This window comes from Alligator mississippiensis, chromosome 2 (genome assembly GCF_030867095.1).
Source record: "Alligator mississippiensis isolate rAllMis1 chromosome 2, rAllMis1, whole genome shotgun sequence".
NCBI lineage: Eukaryota > Metazoa > Chordata > Crocodylia > Alligatoridae > Alligator > Alligator mississippiensis.
The window spans coordinates 286,543,306-286,559,885 of record NC_081825.1 but is presented as its reverse complement, the minus strand read 5'-3'; the positions used below and the strand labels follow the sequence as shown (position 1 = coordinate 286,559,885).

At 44.9% G+C, this 16,580-nt stretch overlaps 1 protein-coding gene across 3 annotated transcripts; it reads left to right on the top strand.

Moving 5' to 3' along the window:
• The first annotated feature begins 7,670 nt into the window (after window positions 1–7,670).
• On the top strand, window positions 7,671–16,580 carry CKB (creatine kinase B). Of its 3 annotated transcripts, none has more exons than XM_014596501.3 (8): window positions 7,671–7,745; window positions 8,070–8,275; window positions 9,458–9,612; window positions 10,684–10,816; window positions 11,645–11,816; window positions 13,652–13,775; window positions 15,061–15,250; window positions 15,912–16,580. In XM_014596501.3, the coding sequence occupies exons 2-8, from the start codon at window positions 8,083–8,085 to the stop codon at window positions 16,088–16,090; spliced, it is 1,146 nt and encodes a 381-aa protein (XP_014451987.1). In that variant the 5' UTR covers window positions 7,671–7,745; window positions 8,070–8,082; the 3' UTR covers window positions 16,091–16,580. The 3 variants fall into 3 exon arrangements, with proteins under 3 accessions (XP_014451987.1, XP_019337098.1, XP_019337099.1); XM_019481553.2 differs by having other exon boundaries at window positions 7,675–7,749; XM_019481554.2 differs by having other exon boundaries at window positions 7,692–7,745; window positions 8,100–8,275.

Genomic DNA, 16,580 nt, shown 5'->3' with positions numbered 1-16,580 from the left:
ATTAATTAACTAACTAACTAACTAACTAACCCCCCCAGCACCCTCCACCTTATCTTTGTAGCAGGACCCATCTGTAACCATCAATGGCCAGTGCTGACCCACTGAGCCCTTTCCCCAGGGGGGCCCTTGCCGCTGGAGCTCTGCTGGCCTGCCAGGACAAACCACATTTTTCTCCTTTAAAAGGATACTCCATTTTTTAAAGCTTGTTCTTGACCTTTTCATGTACTCTTGCAGCGCACAGGTTGAGGGACGCGGGTTTAAGCCCAGTTCCCGAGCAGCGACAGCACCTTTCTAGTCAAGCGGTGCTGAGGGACTTACTCAGCTTGGTGGCTGGGGGCCATCTGCCAGCTCCTGCCCAGTCTTCACCGCACAGGTGTTAACCTCGTCTCCCCTCTTTAATAGCCTGGATGTCTTTGTTCTGCCCTGCTGCAGTCTGTGCCCTGTAGTCAGGAGCTCCCGTTACACAGCCCTCATTGCAGTGAAGGGCTGTTGGCTTTTGCTTCAGTCTTAAATGGACTAATCTGGCTCCTGTTGTCTGAGTAAAGCTTCTAGTTTATTTTTAACCAGAGAATAATGTGTGCTGTTTTCTAGGTGCTGTTGCAGCTCAGCGTCTGCACCCCTGTTTTCTGAATCCCAGCTCCTTCCATGCTTGTTCAAATGCGAATCAAACGGGTTGTCTGTTTTCAGTCCCTGATCCCGGATTGCACAGTAATGAGCAGTGGTGCTGAGGGCCAGGGGCCAGCTACGTGCCCACGTTCAGTGCTGTTTGGCTTGTAAGAGCAAAACTGCCCCGGGTGCAGCACCTCCCACTACTACAGCAGGGGGAATGTAGGCAGGATGAGGAGGAACTTTCTGACTCTGAGGGTGGTCAAGCATTGAAACAGGCTGCCTAGAGAGGCATCTCCATCCCTGGAAGTTTTCAAGAGCAGGTTGGACAGACACTTAGCTGGGATGGTTTAGTCAGGGGTGAACAGGCCCTGAGCAGCGAGTTGGACTAGACCAGCGGTTCTCAACCTTTTTTGTACCAGGACCCATCTGGGAACATTGATAGCCAGTCCTGACCCACTGCCCCTCTCTCCCAACCCCAGTGTGTGGGGCAGGGTGGAGTTTGTGTGGGACACGGAGGACCCCAAGCAGTCCCTCGCAGCTGGAACTCTGCCAGCCTGCAAGGGAAAAGCCATGGCTTCCCACGTTTTTCTCCTTTAAAGGAGACTCCGTTTTTAAAGTTTGTTGATCCGTTTTTAAAGTTTGTTCACGACCCTTTCATATATTCTTGTGACCTACTTTTGGTTCATGACCCACAGGATGAGAAATGCTGGAGTAGACGACCTCATAAGGTTCCTTCCAGCCCTACCTTCCTATGATGCTATAATACCCAGTCCATGGGTAGATCTAGGATTTTGAAAAGGGGAGTGCAGATGGCAAGGTACACCAGCAAATATGACACAATGCATATGCTTCTCCAGTTAAAAATAATCAAGAAGCTTTACTCGTATGTGACGAGCTAGGGGCTGGATTATCCAGTTTAAAGCTAATAGAGCTTCATTGGAATGAGTTAAAATCAACTGCAGGGCTGTGAAATAGGAGCTTCAACTGGGGTAGTGTGTCCAGTTGTGGGCACCCTACTTCAGGCGAGACGTGGATAAATTGGAAAGAATCCAGAGAAACCAACTCTGATTGGAGATCAAAAAACGTATCATATGAGGAGAAGTTGGAGAACTGGGATTATTTTGTCTGGAGAAGAGAAGGACAAAATGGGAATTTGGTAGCAGTCTTTAAATACTAAAAAGGTGGTTACAAAGAGGATGGTGATCAAATATTCTCTGTCTCTGGAAGGGATAGTATAAGAAGTTATGGTGCTATATTACAAAAATGGAAATCTAGGTTGGGTATCTAGGCTTAGTTAGAAAGTTCTTCCTATGGGTTGTCAAACATGGTAACAATCTAGAGAGACTGCAGAATTCCCCTCTTGGAAGTTTTTAAGAACAGGTTAAGCAAATCCTTGACTGGGATCAGTGGTGATGCGTAGGAGGTGCATGGGGGTGCACATGCACCCTGTGAGAGTGCTGGTGCATCACCTGTCAGGCCACACTCCTTGTTTAGCGATGGGCAGGGGGACAGACAGGAGCATCGGTGCACCCCTGTGAGCACCGGCTGGGGAGCGGGGCTGTCAGCAAAAGCGGCTGCAGGACTTCTGGAAGTGGTGTGGCCGCAGGACTTCTGGAAGTGGCGTGGCCACAGGACTTCTGGAAGTGGAGTGAGATTGGCCGTGCAGGATCCCCCCCACCCCACGGTCAACACGATCAGCTGTGGGGGACCCCCCACTCACCTCCCCTGACTCAAGAGGCACCAGTTGCCCATGACTGGGATGGTTTAGAGAGGAATATTCCTGCCCTGAACAGGGGTTTGACTAGATCAGTGTTTCTCAACCTGTGGGTCATAACCCAAAAGTGGGTCACAAGAATATATGAAAGGGTCGTGAAGAAACTTTAAAATAGATTCTCCTTTAAAGGAGAAAAACGTGGGAAATGGTGGCTTTTCTCTAGCAGGGTGGCTGTGTTCCAGCTGCAAGGGGCTGCTTAGGGCCCCCTGTGGCCCACCCCCACTCCCTGCCCCACACACTGGGGGGCTGGAGGTGGGGCGCACTGGGTCGGGAGTAAGGGGCACTGAGTCAGGACTGGCCATCAATATTTATGAATGGGTCCTGGTCCAGAAAAGTTTGAGAACCACTGCCCTAGATGACCTTCTGAGGTACTATCTACTCATAGTTGTCTATGATTCTAAGTATTCAGGAAAGCAGGCAGGATTCATGAGTTCATGCATAAATGGTTACTATAGAGCAGAATCAAGTTCTGGAAAAGCCTGCTAAGATCAACTGCCCCCTGCTATTGTAGACCATAGAAAAACAGAAATTGATTCAGAAGCAGTGTTATAAAGGCCAAGGGTGATCAACTTCACCCATCACTTAGCCCCATGTGAAGGGCTTAAGGCAGTGATGGTCAACCTATGGCCCAAAGGCCTGGTCCAGCCCCTGAAGTGACAGGATTCAGCCCCTTTCACAGGGGATCAGCAAATAGGTTGGCCCAACCTGTCCCCTTTCCTTCCCTACCTTGTGCTGTGTTGCTGATCTCCCCACTCCACCAGCCCAGAGCTAAACTCTCTTCTTCTCCTCCTCCCCACCTCCCCTCTCTCTTCTGACACTGGCAGCTATCTCCCTTCCCCAACCCCTACCAGAGGCAAGCAGCAGGGGCTGCTGTTTTAAAAGGATGAGCTCCAGTGACTTCTAAGGAATTTGTAGAGCCAGAGATGAGCCTGCAACTTTGGGGAATTTCTCTGTAGAGAGGACACTGTAAAGGAATAGAACATACTTTATCTTCTGCTTTTAAAAGAGATGAATCCCCTTGCATGGGAACAGCACACACAAAAAGAGGGCACTTGAACCATCTTGGATGTGTGGACAGGATTCTTGCCTATTTTAACAAGGCAGATAATCCTCTACATTTTACTGAGGCATGCCTTCAGAACATCAAACATGCCTTCAGAAATCAAATTCCCAGCCAATGCAAACTTCGATAGAAAGGCTGCCTGGAAGAGAATGTATGAGCATTACCTCAATCATCCTTCTGTGGAAATGAATGAATCTTGCTATTACTGTTAGTGGGAACAGGATGAGTAGCTAGTGTTTACCTAATGAGATCCCTGCACCCATCCACCCTACAAACACAACTGTTTTGTATCCCTCAGGCTGTTCAGCATGCAGCATATGCAGTTTCTAAGATTTTTGTTTTTTAGATTATGTCACCATCTCTGTAGTTAGCTTTTTGCCTCACAGCCATGACTGAACTGTGTCTGGCTAGCACCTAGCATACAGCCTAACTCTGTTGCATCAATGCATCCTAGGACAAGGACGTTGTTCAAACAATAGAGAGCCTAACTGTGCAAATGGCACCCTCAGCTACCTTTAACTTCAGTAGGAGCTGTGAGTACTCAGCTTCAGACTGGAAGTCCTCAGCTCTTTTCAAGGATGAGCCCCAAATGACAAGACCTTGAATAAACCTTGCCCTGTCCATAAACATGTCAACTATGATGCACAGGCAGGTACATTTAAGTGATTAAATTAATTTTATTTTCCACTTGGGAAGTCAAACAAACGCCAGGAGAGCCAAACGTTCCACTCCATTGATCCATGTGAATTTGGCATATTTTCAAAGTGCTATTTAGTGACAATTTATTACCCCGAATTGTCAATTCAGGTATTGGATACCTTTCTCTTGGGGTGATAGCTTGTCTACCTTCCCTTATTGATTCCTCCTTTCTGGGCATTTTTCTGAATTCTCAAGGAAATGTTTATCCTCTAATTCTCCAATATCACTTTATGTTCACCTGGATAATTTCAGAAAATGTGTTCACTAAGTAACACCCATCTCCTCTTGCATTCATATGCTGCACAACATTGATAATTAAGACTCCTGGGAAGTTAACTGAATGGCTCATGACTGACTTGCCTTAAACTCCCTACCATGGAAGCTCAACATGAAAATCTCAGAGGTAATTACCATACTTCCATCCTGGGCTGTATTACTGCAACCTGCCATTAAACTCAGTATGCATCAAGACACTAATTACTGCATGATATAATGCATATAATGCTGCCACTATCACCACTGTGTAAGCAGTAGGTGCTTATCTGAAGAAATATCACTTCTCATCTGATGAACTGGATAAAACAGTCAGATTGTGTTGACATACTGTATTTAAGTCTACTGCACAACATTTATAATTAAGCCACTGGGGAAGTTTGGGTGGGTTGATGTAACAGAAAGAGCATGAATCCAATTTAAGAACAAGCTCTTTATAAGTCTCAAAAACTCTACCTGAACACAACTTAGAGAAGTCAGATAATGCCCATTTTTGCTATACTCACCTGCAAGAAGTCTGTGGATAGAATGAGAACATCTGATAAATATTCCTTAAACACATAGATTGTACATATTTTGATTAATAAATGGTTCTCCCCCCCCCCCCCCCCCCCAGACATCCATTGTGTTTGCCTTTCTTCTTCATATAAGAACTCTTCAGGGCAGAGGATTATGTCTTCCTGTGAATGTGAATAGTGTCCAGCAATATAAGGGCACTACTGGAACATGACAGTAACATGGATATGCCTTGTTCTGGAAGGAAAGAGTGTATCTAATGATTGTAACAGTCATTTACAGTCATTAACAGTCAGTAACAGTTGGAGTCAGGACTTTTGGTTTTTCCAGTGACCTCCAGTTAACCTATATATAAAATGATTAAAATAGCAAATAGTTCCTTGCTTCACGGCCTGTTGGGTGATCATTTTAAGAGTAAGAAGAATAATGGGACTTGTAAATGATGGTGTTTCCCAAAGTGGAGTGGAAACAGAAAATAAACCAGACAATAGGAGATGGAATGAAAAGGTTACAAAATGCATGATGAAAATGGAAGATACAGTGAGCACTGATGTCATAAAGATCACAAGATTGTATTTGTGAATAAGCTAGAAGTGACCTTTGCAACATATTGGATGCCCAGTAGGATGTATAAAGCTAGAACTCACTGTCACAGCTGGAGCTGCTCTAAGAGGAGCTGGGGCCTGCTGAATATCTTTCAGTGTACCCTATAACACAATATTTGGGGGAAAAAAATAGAGGCCACAGAAATACAAACTGAATGTACAGGTGTATTGTTATTAATATTAAGATAGCCCCCCCCCAATATGCTATGTTCTTTGCACCAAACAATCCAGGCTCTGAATTGCACATAAATTGGAGAGATAAGCTTTGCAAAAAATCATAGGAAATGTTATTCTAGAGAACATCCATGATAACTACATGCATTATTTTAAGGACTCTGAGTCAAATTCTATGCTTACTGACATTCATTTGACACTAGTTTAATTTAATGGCATTAGTCTTGCTTAATACTAGTATAATTGAGATTAAAATACAGTGAAACTTTGAAGGAGATTTCATGCCATTAAATTATAAATGAAATGATTTGAATGTTAGATTTGGGGGTATTGATTCTTTGCTTCTGGAAATAAGGAGCCTCAATAATTTCAGCTAGAGCCCTGTGTACTAAGGACCTCTGCCTATCCGAGGTGGAATAAATTGGACAGTAGCTAAACATAATAAGTTTTTATTCTTTGTAGTCTGTTTTTATTTCATAATAATTTGCTATAGTCATTCATGGTTTATTCAAAAGACTTTTTTAAGTGTGACACTTTGAATCTCTCTTCTCTGAATGACGGCAGCCATGGGAGTGGGGGAAGGAATTTGGGTTCATATTCCCTGACATTCTTTACCGCCCTCCTCTGCGCCTCTATTCAAATAAAGAAATGTACTATGACCTGTTCCACTCAGATAAATGTAGGATTTACTGCAATAAACATATTGTAGAGAGAAATCTGAAGCACAATTTAAGTTTGAAATAAGGCTATTATGGTCACTAACTATTTTTCCCTTTATATACCAAGGAATCTTCAGTTACTTCTAACTCTGGGGCAAGTCTTGCTTTTAATAACTCATATAGTCCCATGAAACTCAATAGTACCATTCTCACCAGACAAGAGCTTCCCCTTCAATTTCTACTTTCAACTAGAAATTGACAATAAAAAGCTCTTTACCATTTTAGCCACCCTCCAATGCAGCTTTGCTCTCTTTTTTTCGTTTGTTTGCCCCTCCTTCAACAAGAGACCCGCTGTCCTTTATTCAACAAGCCTGGCTTCATTCAAATGACTCTCGGGAAAACAAATTCACTATCTGAATTACCCAAAGAACCTTGTCTGCCTAATTCACTATCTGAGCTTTTCTCAGAAGCTCAGAGTCAGTGCTGGAGGCAAAACCTGGAGCTAAGCAGTACATCCACCGCCTTTAGGAATACTTTCCAGCAAGTGCTCTCAGAGGCGATAAATCACTGCCCTGACACTCAGGTCGGGCTGCCCCTGCTCCTACAAAGCCCTTTGTTTTATTCCAGCAGATTCTTAGTCCTTGTTCAATGCTTCAATGTCTGAATGAACATAAGAATTGCCATTGACCGAGTTAGACCTTAGGTCCATCTTGCCCGGTATCCTATACTCTGGTTTCTCCTCAGATCACATCAATCTTCTGCCTTTTACTAAAGATTTCCAGAGAGGGGGATGGTCACGAGCCTTGACCCTGTGCAACAGGGGCAGAGAGCTGATGCTGATGGGGAGAGTGAACTGGGTGTTTTCCCCACACCATTCCTCCCTCACTCCCAGCCTCCAGGTCTAGAAACTCAGATGCAGAGGCCGGGCCTCTCACTCCCAGGCTCAAGAGCAATACATGTCCCTTTCCTCCAAGCATGTGTCCAAGCACCTGCCGGGAGGATGCCACTTGTGCAAGGCGCTCTCCAGTCCTGGCAAAGGGCTGGGAATGAAAGGTTTGAACGCGCACCGAGCACCAGCAGGGCACCAGAGCATCCCACCGCTCCTGCTTTCACACGGGACACCGCTCAGGCCCGGCTCCGCACCCCCCGGCACCACGGGGCCAAGCCAGCGGGAAGCAACAATGGGTCTCTCTCCCCCACCCTGCCCGCTCGCCCCGCCCTCTTACGCTCCGCCAATGGAATGAATGGAATATAAATACCCGCCAATGGGGAGCCGGCTCTGGAGGGCTATAAAAGAGGCGAGCGGCGGGGGCACCGCACTTGCTCCCGGTCGGCGCGGACGTGCGAGCGCAGCCCGGTCCGTGCAGCCTTGGGTGGGTGCGTGAGCGCGCGCGCGCGCGGCGGCGGCGGGGGTCGGGCGCCCGGGGAAGGGGCAGCGCTTGCACCCGCCGGCTGCAGGGCTGGGGGATCTGGGCTGGTCTCGCCTGTCCGCCCGCCCGCGGGGAAGGGCTGCCCGTGCGGGGCTCGCCCCGGAGCCGGGGGGGAGCTGGTTGGGTTGCCGCCTGAGCTCGGGCCAGCAGCTGCTGCCCTTGCCCCCGGCTGGAAGCTGGTGCCCAGGTGGCAGGGACGCCAAGGTGACCTTGGCCCTTGGCGGGAGGCGCAGGGAAGGTGACAGGCTCCTCTGCTCCCCTCCCCAGTGGGGCGTCAGCCATGCCCTTCTCCAACAGCCACAACCTGCTGAAGATGAAGTACCCGGCCGAGGACGAGTTCCCGGACCTGAGCGTTCACAACAACCACATGGCCAAGGTGCTGACCCCGGAGCTGTACTCCAAGCTGAGGGGCAAGCAGACGCCCAGCGGCTTCACGCTGGACGACATCATCCAGACTGGGGTTGACAACCCAGGTAAAAGCTGGGAACCGCACTCTCCGCATCGCTGAGATCTGTTCTCCCTCCTCTGCTGGAAGTGCTCCTTGACCGCAGCACCGGAGGTCCTTGAACAGGCACGGGGCATTAGAGTAGAGGTGACGCCTGGCCCCAAAGTGTGGCCAAGTCAGGCAGTTTGTGTCTGCCCCACTGAGCAGTGCGGACACCATTCCCGGGGATGAATTGCATGCAGGGTTTTAATGTCCCAGCCCCTCAGATGCCTCGGTTTATGTAACTGCTCTGCTCTGCTAAACGCCTCAATTTGAAACCAAAATAAAAAATGCCTGAATTGATTAAATGCAGTGGCAACTTCTCAAATTCTCCCATTCTGTGGGCTTGCCTGGCTGCTTTGATCTCTTCCTCTTCCAAATTGGCTGTATGATCTGTGGCACTTCTTTGCAGAAAAGGGAAGCAGATTTTTTTTTTTTCTTTTGGTTAATGTGTTAACATTACAGTTTTTTATTTTGGCTCTAGCAATATCAAAATAGCCCAACTAAACAATCAGATTGCCCCCGGGTGAAGAGTACCTGGACCCGGGCGCCCACAACAACCACATGGCCAAGGTTTTAACTCTGGATTTATACGAGAAACCGAGACAGTCACACCCAGTGGCTTCACCCTGGATGATGTCATTTAGACTGGGGTTGACAATCCTGGTAAAATGCATTGAGAATATTCCGCGTGAACCAGCTGAAATACTATGTGCAAGACCAGTTGCTTGCCTTAACTCAGTTTATAGAAGTGATGTTTCTGTGAGCCAACCACAGAAATGCAACTGTCTGCAGCAGCTGAAGGCCAAGTGTGCTGAGTCAAAGCGCAACTTGTTATAACCACTCTAGCATCTGCAGTGTATGAACATAAACAACTACTCAGTTGTCTTCTACTAGAGCTAGTCAAGTAGCCATAAACTAGTCTCTCTAGTCCAGAAAAGGCTTATTGGTAACAGCTGTGTAGTGACTTTTTTTTTTTTACTTTACTTTTCATGCAGCTAATGAAATGTAAAGGTTGGGGTCTGTCTTCAGCTGGTGGTTCTTGCTGTGCATGTGTGTAGGAATGCAGTACTGTACTACCAGTAGAGGTGCAACCATCAGGTTAATGCTATTCTGGAATACAGTCAAACTGCAACCAAACTTGGCTGTCTTAATTTTATTACCACTCCAGGCCATCCCTTCATCATGACGGTAGGATGTGTAGCTGGTGATGAAGAATCCTATGATGTGTTTAAGGAACTCTTTGATCCAGTTATTGAAGACCGACATGGAGGCTACAAACCAAGTGATGAGCACAAGACTGACTTGAACTCTGATAACCTTCAGGTATAGAGGCTTATCTGAAATACTGATAGTCAAAAGCTCTGCTGCTGGTACTTGACCTGAAGTTAAGAATCTTGGACAAAGTCAGTTGGAGTTGCTTGTTTCTCTATCAGCTGGGCTCTGTCCTTGTGTTTGACCTGTTGGCACCTGTTTTTTTAGGTTGGGGTTTTTGTTTTTTGGTTTTTTTTTTTTCTCCCACAACCTTTTTTTCTCTAACTCTGACAAATGGCTTATTGCCACCTGTCATGGATTTTCATGCAAGACACTATCATGACTTGTCTTGGTCTACACTAATGGGACCAGAATGACTGTTCCAACCATGGTCACAATTTCTGCACTTGATGATGTCTGAAGCTCCCTTTTATCTTCTAGATTCTTTATTAATAACTAGGCATTATGTGATTGTTCTTAAACCATTTGAACTACTAGAGGACATATCAGATCTAGTATTGCACAGTGTTTGTCAGGGTTACACTCCCCAAGTGTATCCCCTCCTTTAATTCTAGGAATCCCTCACAATGTGCATGGACACGAAGATGGGAATAGCTCTTGGAGTAGACTTGAAAAGAAAAGGACTCTTTATCACCTGGTATTAAGAGCCTACATCTCCTATCCATAGGAGTTGATGATGAGCAACTAAAATTTAAAATGAGCTGCTTTTTTGATTCCCCCCCCCCCCCCCCCCCCCCCCGAGTCCACACACACATGAGAACCCCATGAATTTGGGTATTGAAAAATGTAGACTTGGTGACACCTATTTTCAATAAGCAGCAATGTACTGAGAACTGATAACTAAGAAGATTAGATGCATTCAAGCACTTGCCAATCTGATCAAAAGTGGCTTGAGAATTGATGCTAGATCAGCCAAGTTCTAATGCTTTGGTTCTGGTGCATGCATGATTTTTATAGGCCACCCTTCCTAGAAAAGAAGCTGGGTACTTCAAAATAAAAACAGTAGAAAGCAGGATAATACGTAGTAAATGATGAACAGTGGGAGATGCATGCAATTTTAAGGGTAGAAACTTGTCAGGAAGCTGGTACTGAGTTTTTTGTTGGTTTATAAATCTCTTGTAGGGTGGTGATGACCTGGATCCTAACTATGTGCTAAGTTCCCGTGTCAGAACTGGTAGAAGTATCCGTGGATTTTGTCTTCCCCCTCACTGTAGCAGAGGAGAGAGACGGGCGATAGAAAAGCTTTCTGTTGAAGGTAAAATGAGATGTGTATTGATTCTTTTTAACTGAAAATGATAATCTTTGTACCTTTTGGCCCAGCTGCTGAACTGCAAAGATCTTGAACATGAAGATGCAACACAAGTCCTACGTTAAACCAGCAAATATAGTGATTCACCTCTGGTTCCATTAATGCTTAACCAGAGTATCTCTTTGCATGCCAAGGAGAACTAGATTGTGTTAAGGAGACACGTTATGACTTTTGAGGTTTTAGTTTCTACTGTTGGATAGCAATGGTGTGTACTTTACAGCAGGCTTTATCCTCTTAAATAGGATGCCTTGCTTGGCTCATGCTTCTAATAGCAACCGTAGCTGCAACGCATTTAGGCTTCTCCAAGATAATATGCTACTACTAAACGGGATGCACTTTGACTACTTGTAGGCTCTAGAAGTGCACCTCATCTTGTGTAGCTGCTATGTTACTGCTAATTACAGATATTTATCCTTGGTAACAAAGAGCCTTGACCAGAGTAATGCTAATCATTTGCATGTAAATTACCAAAGTAGTATCCTGTAGTAGTAGCATAATAAAGTGGTTTATTCTACTTCTGGGTAATAGTAGCCTTAACCATCTCTTTCATAGCTTTTAAATTTCTTCAGACTTAAAATTGGCTGAGGAATTAAAAGATACAGTAGTCACAGAAGAGTGTCCTTATTCTGGGGACTGGACTGCAAATTAAAATGGAGAAGGAAACTAACCAGCTTCCAAATGCCAGAATATTGCTGTAGCCTCTCAAACAGGAAGAACATAACTGGCTGGGGGTATGTCTTGTGTTCATGTCCTAAAAGTGACTCTTGCTTTCAGCCCTGGGAAGTCTGGATGGTGACCTGAAAGGGAAATACTATGCTCTGAAGAATATGACTGATGCAGAGCAGCAGCAGCTGATTGATGATCACTTCCTGTTTGATAAGCCAGTTTCTCCTCTTCTGTTGGCATCTGGGATGGCACGAGACTGGCCGGATGCCAGAGGTATCTGGTGAGTACAGACAATGAAAATAGGGGGCAGCCCTTAAGCCTCTGGCAAGGAGATTCTTGCAGAGTTGTTGGAGTGATCCATGTGAAAAATACTAGTATGCAGAAGCTGCTATTTTGAAGTGGCAGTGATGTATACAGTCCTCTGCAATCTGCTGTAGGAATTTGTCTTATCACCTTTTAAGGGCTTCATCTCATTGCTCATAACTTTCCCATTTGAGGCTTTAAATTTTAGTCACTTGAAGCAAAATTGAAGGAAACACCACTATAGAAGCAGACAATTCAGTTCATATGTTAAATTTTGTTTAAATTGGCTAATCAATAATTCACCACTTATGAGCTGGATCAGACTTAAGACCAGTTAAACAATCTCATTGTTAAAATAACTGTAGCAAAATAGTTTTGCTTCAAGCATTACAAAAAATGCAAATGTCATCTTGCAGAAGCTTTTAATGAAACCCCAGTAGGAAGTACTGCTGTTGCCTTTCTGCTTCTAGACCCAGGAAGCCACATAGACAGCTGTGGCTTCTTTTAACCAGAATTATCAGGTCTTTTTTTTTTTTTTTTTTTCTTCTGTCTGCTTCAAGGGTATAATGGAAGGAATAAACTTTATCTAACCAGTAACAATCCACATTGGTACAGGGGTCCATCCCTCAATTCAGTTTCCTAGTCTGAGTCTTCTCGGTCTTCTTACTGAAGTCTGATAGAACCATTCAGGCACTTATCTTTTTGAAGGTGACCTACAAAAGATTGCATCACCTACCTGCAGATATCAACACTAGATTGCTCTGTCAACTGAGCATGACTAACCTTGGTCTCGTATTAAATAGAACCTTTCAGTGCTCTTCATGTAACCTTCATCCCTGAATTAATTATTGCCTGAAAACAATGAAATTGACAACTAATGTTATCAGGATAGCATTTAATTTTTTGTCTGGCAGCAGGCCCTGTCTGAAGGCAAGGGCAAAGCAACCACAGAGCCAAGAGACTTGCAGACTTCCTTTTTTTTTTTTTTTTTTTTTAAGGGGGTGCTGTCTGGAAGGAAGTAGCCAAACTGAATGCATAATGGCTTCACTCCACTGGGCTTGATATGTGCAGCCTTTTAACAGAAAGTGCATTTTCCTTTCCAAATACTGTCAAAGTTGGATTCATGATGCTTTCAACCAGGGCTGCACAACTTGGCCTCTGTTTTTTAGGGCATTGTCCCCCACCCCTTCCCAAAAGGAAAAAAAGTTCCCAACCTTTCTCTTTTTCTGCAGTTGCAGCCTGGCTCCCTCTGCCCTATGTGGGGGGGGATGAGAATTTGGGACCTGAAAGAGGCAGGGGCAGCCTGGAGACCCTGGCCACTGCAGCTGCAAGACCAGTGGATGAAGTAGTGGCTGTATGGGAGCCTGCAGGCTGCATGTTTAATCCCTTATGGGCCATATACAGGCTGCCAGCAAGACAGCCTTGTTTTAGACATGGCTAATGGTGAGCATTCTGGGATTTCCTCTGAACAGAACAAAGCTTGGTTCCAAGAAACTTGCAAAACTTGCATTTGATGTTGTGTGGTGAAAGAGTGAGCAGCAAGAGCCTTAAAATGGCCCATGTCTAATCTGGCTAGCTTGTCTTTGGGTGGAGGAGGGCCATAATGACTAAATTCCCTGAGAATTCTGGGAGTTGGATGTAATGGGTGAAGTTCTTTTCTTAACTTACATAAGAACAAAAGATAAAGCTACAGCACAATGTTAGCTGCTTAAACCATCAGTCTGCCTCATTTTGGTGAGTAAATCTGCACCACTCAAACCTGGAAAGATCCATTAAAGTGGAGCTGTGCGTTGTTTGGCTTCTGTCTTCTAGGCACAATGACAACAAGACCTTCCTTGTCTGGATCAATGAGGAAGATCACCTTAGAGTTATTTCTATGCAGAAAGGAGGCAATATGAAAGAAGTATTCACCCGCTTCTGCAGTGGGCTAACGCAGGTGAATTTCTTTTTAGATTTGTATGTTGGCAAACAGCTCTTACAAGAAATGGTGCAGGATTCTCTGCAGTGCTCAGTGCCGACTTACTGCAGACTCTGAAAACAACATGTGCAACTGCAGCAGTTCTGGGCAGTGTGGCATAGAATCCCAAATACATGAGCACAATGCAAGATGTGCTGGAAGCTGTGCAAATGTTCTGATCCAACTTGGGCATCTAGCAACATGCCTGTAAATATCGATGGCTTAGGCTTGGAAATATTAACCTTGCAGAGTGGTTGCTGCAGGGTTGGAAGCCTTCGGGACATTGCTGCAAAGACTCTATCAATGCTGGCTTCTTCCTCCTGTAACACTTAAATTAAATGGAATACCAGATACCAGCTTGCACATCTGCAAGCACTAGAAGATGACTTTGAGACTGGAAGCTTCCACATGGTTTGTACTCACTAAATATAAAGGCTGCTTGCAGACATGGGAAAGCCTAACAAAACAGTGCTTTACTTTTAAACTCTGCTCCTGTGATGAGTCCAGTGCATATCCAGAAAAGGCAGCATGTTAGTTGCATCTGGTTTTCCCAACATCTGTAGAGATCAGGCACTTTTAGTGGGGCTTCTTTGGCACTTTTTTATCTAATAGCTGATTGAATCAGCTTTAGCTAAAAAGGCAAAAAGGCCGTGCTGAAGTGCCCGATTTTGTATTCAGATGCTGCAGAGCCACATCTAAGTAAGTAATATGCTTATGCTTCTGGTAGTGGTTTCTCTCTTCTTTCCCTCCCCACCCCCATGTCTGTCAGTGCCCAAAGTGGCTATTGCCAGCAGTAGGTGTTTGGGGTTTTTTGCTAAAACTTGTAAAAACTTTTGGAAGTAGAATTTACTTTTGCTTCTCCTATAAGTAAGCAGCAATAAACCCCAGTAAATTAATGAAATGTTGCAGTGCATAAACTATGTAGTGTTGGGTCACCCCTTCTTGAAGCCTGCTGTAACACAGGGGCTTTGCTGTGTCCTGAAAGTTTCAGACCACATGTAGATGAGAAGGGAAACAGGGAGCAAGAATGAGCTCTTGAGACAAAGGCAGCTCCTGAGAGAATGCCCTGCAGTCAGCTCCTGCTCTTGTGTGGTGGGGACTTGGCTTGAATGCTTCAACTGTTGCTAGCATGAGGCATGGAACAAGACAATGCACACTAATAAGGCTGTAAATGAGAACTAATTGATGACCTCAAACTATTGTAGGGAAGGCACAGACAGAGCAGTCTAATGTATGTGGGCTTGTTTGTTTTTCCTCAATCTAGATTGAAACGCTGTTTAAAACAAAAAACTATGAATTCATGTGGAGCCCCCACTTGGGCTACATCCTGACCTGCCCATCCAACCTGGGAACAGGTCTCCGTGCTGGTGTCCATATCAAGCTGCCAAACCTTGGCAAGCATGAGAAGTTTGGAGACATTCTCAAGAGGCTGAGGCTGCAGAAACGAGGCACAGGTGAGGACTTGAAACACCAGCTGTAGGCATGACTCCTCCTTTTGAACCCTTCCCATTATGACGGAGTTGAGTTCAAGGTCTAGATTCTACAGGCTGTCTAGAAGGCTGCTTCCTAAATGCTGGCTAATGGGGTACAGGGGCCATGTTAATGCATTGGCCTCCATTGTGGAAACTGAATGGAGCAGTCATAGGAACTATAGCATTCTACTCTTCAGTGGCTGTAGATGGTACTATGATGGTGTTTGGTTTAATTACTTTGCCCACAGAACAAGTATAGCTTGGGGTGAGGGGGAGGAGAAAGAGGCTTGGCCCCATCAATTGGTATAAGATTCCTAGAAAGGTTCTTGAAAACATCAACCCAGCTCACTTTTGTCTTGAAGAATGTCAGGTAAATCTAGGCAGTACTGGCTTGACATGATCACGGGCACAGTCCCTCTCTGGTAGAGCTAGCAATGGGAATTTTGCCTCTTGGCACCTTCTTACCAGGAGTTGCATAAACCACAAGACTAATTCAGTGTAGTGAGTTACAAGGGGACCTTCTCCATTGAGTACAAATGCAGTAGTCCCAGATTACATAGCAGGCAAGTGAGGAAAGCAAACAGATTGTTGGGCTGACTTCAACTGCAAGGTTTTAACTCCTAACCTTCATCTCTTGCTTCAGGTGGTGTTGATACTGCTGCTGTTGGAGGAGTGTTTGATGTTTCCAATGCTGACCGTCTGGGTTTCTCGGAGGTAGAGCTGGTGCAGATGGTGGTTGATGGTGTGAAGCTGCTTGTTGAAATGGAAAAACAACTTGAAAATGGTCAGTCTATTGATGACCTCATACCAGCTCAGAAATAAAAGCACTTTAATTCCATGCTTCCTAACTTATTGGATGAATAACCAATATCACTCCAATCAAAACCCTGGGGTTGAAACCCACTTAGTAACACTGTAGAAAAGTCTTCCATCCATCTGTGTTAGAGTTTATTTTTTTGATGGCTGAGATGTTGCTGAAAAACTGAAATAAACTATTGTTTTGGCTTGACAAGCGTGTCCTAAACAAATCTATTAACTGGCAGAATGCTGAATATCTAGCTAGGAGCCCAAAGTGACTTTTCTTTGGTTTGATATTCTGTCCTGGATTGTCTGAGCTTTGTGACATAGCTATGAAGAGTCTTGCTGCTTAACTTGAGCACTAAATACAGTGAATTACAAGTGGCTGCACCATCTTCTTTTTCTTTTCACTTGATCTCTGCTGTAAAATCAAATACTGTCAAGTGATATATATTGGAGAAGTATTAACATCTCAATTAAAATACACTTTTTGGCAAAACTGCCATACCTGTGA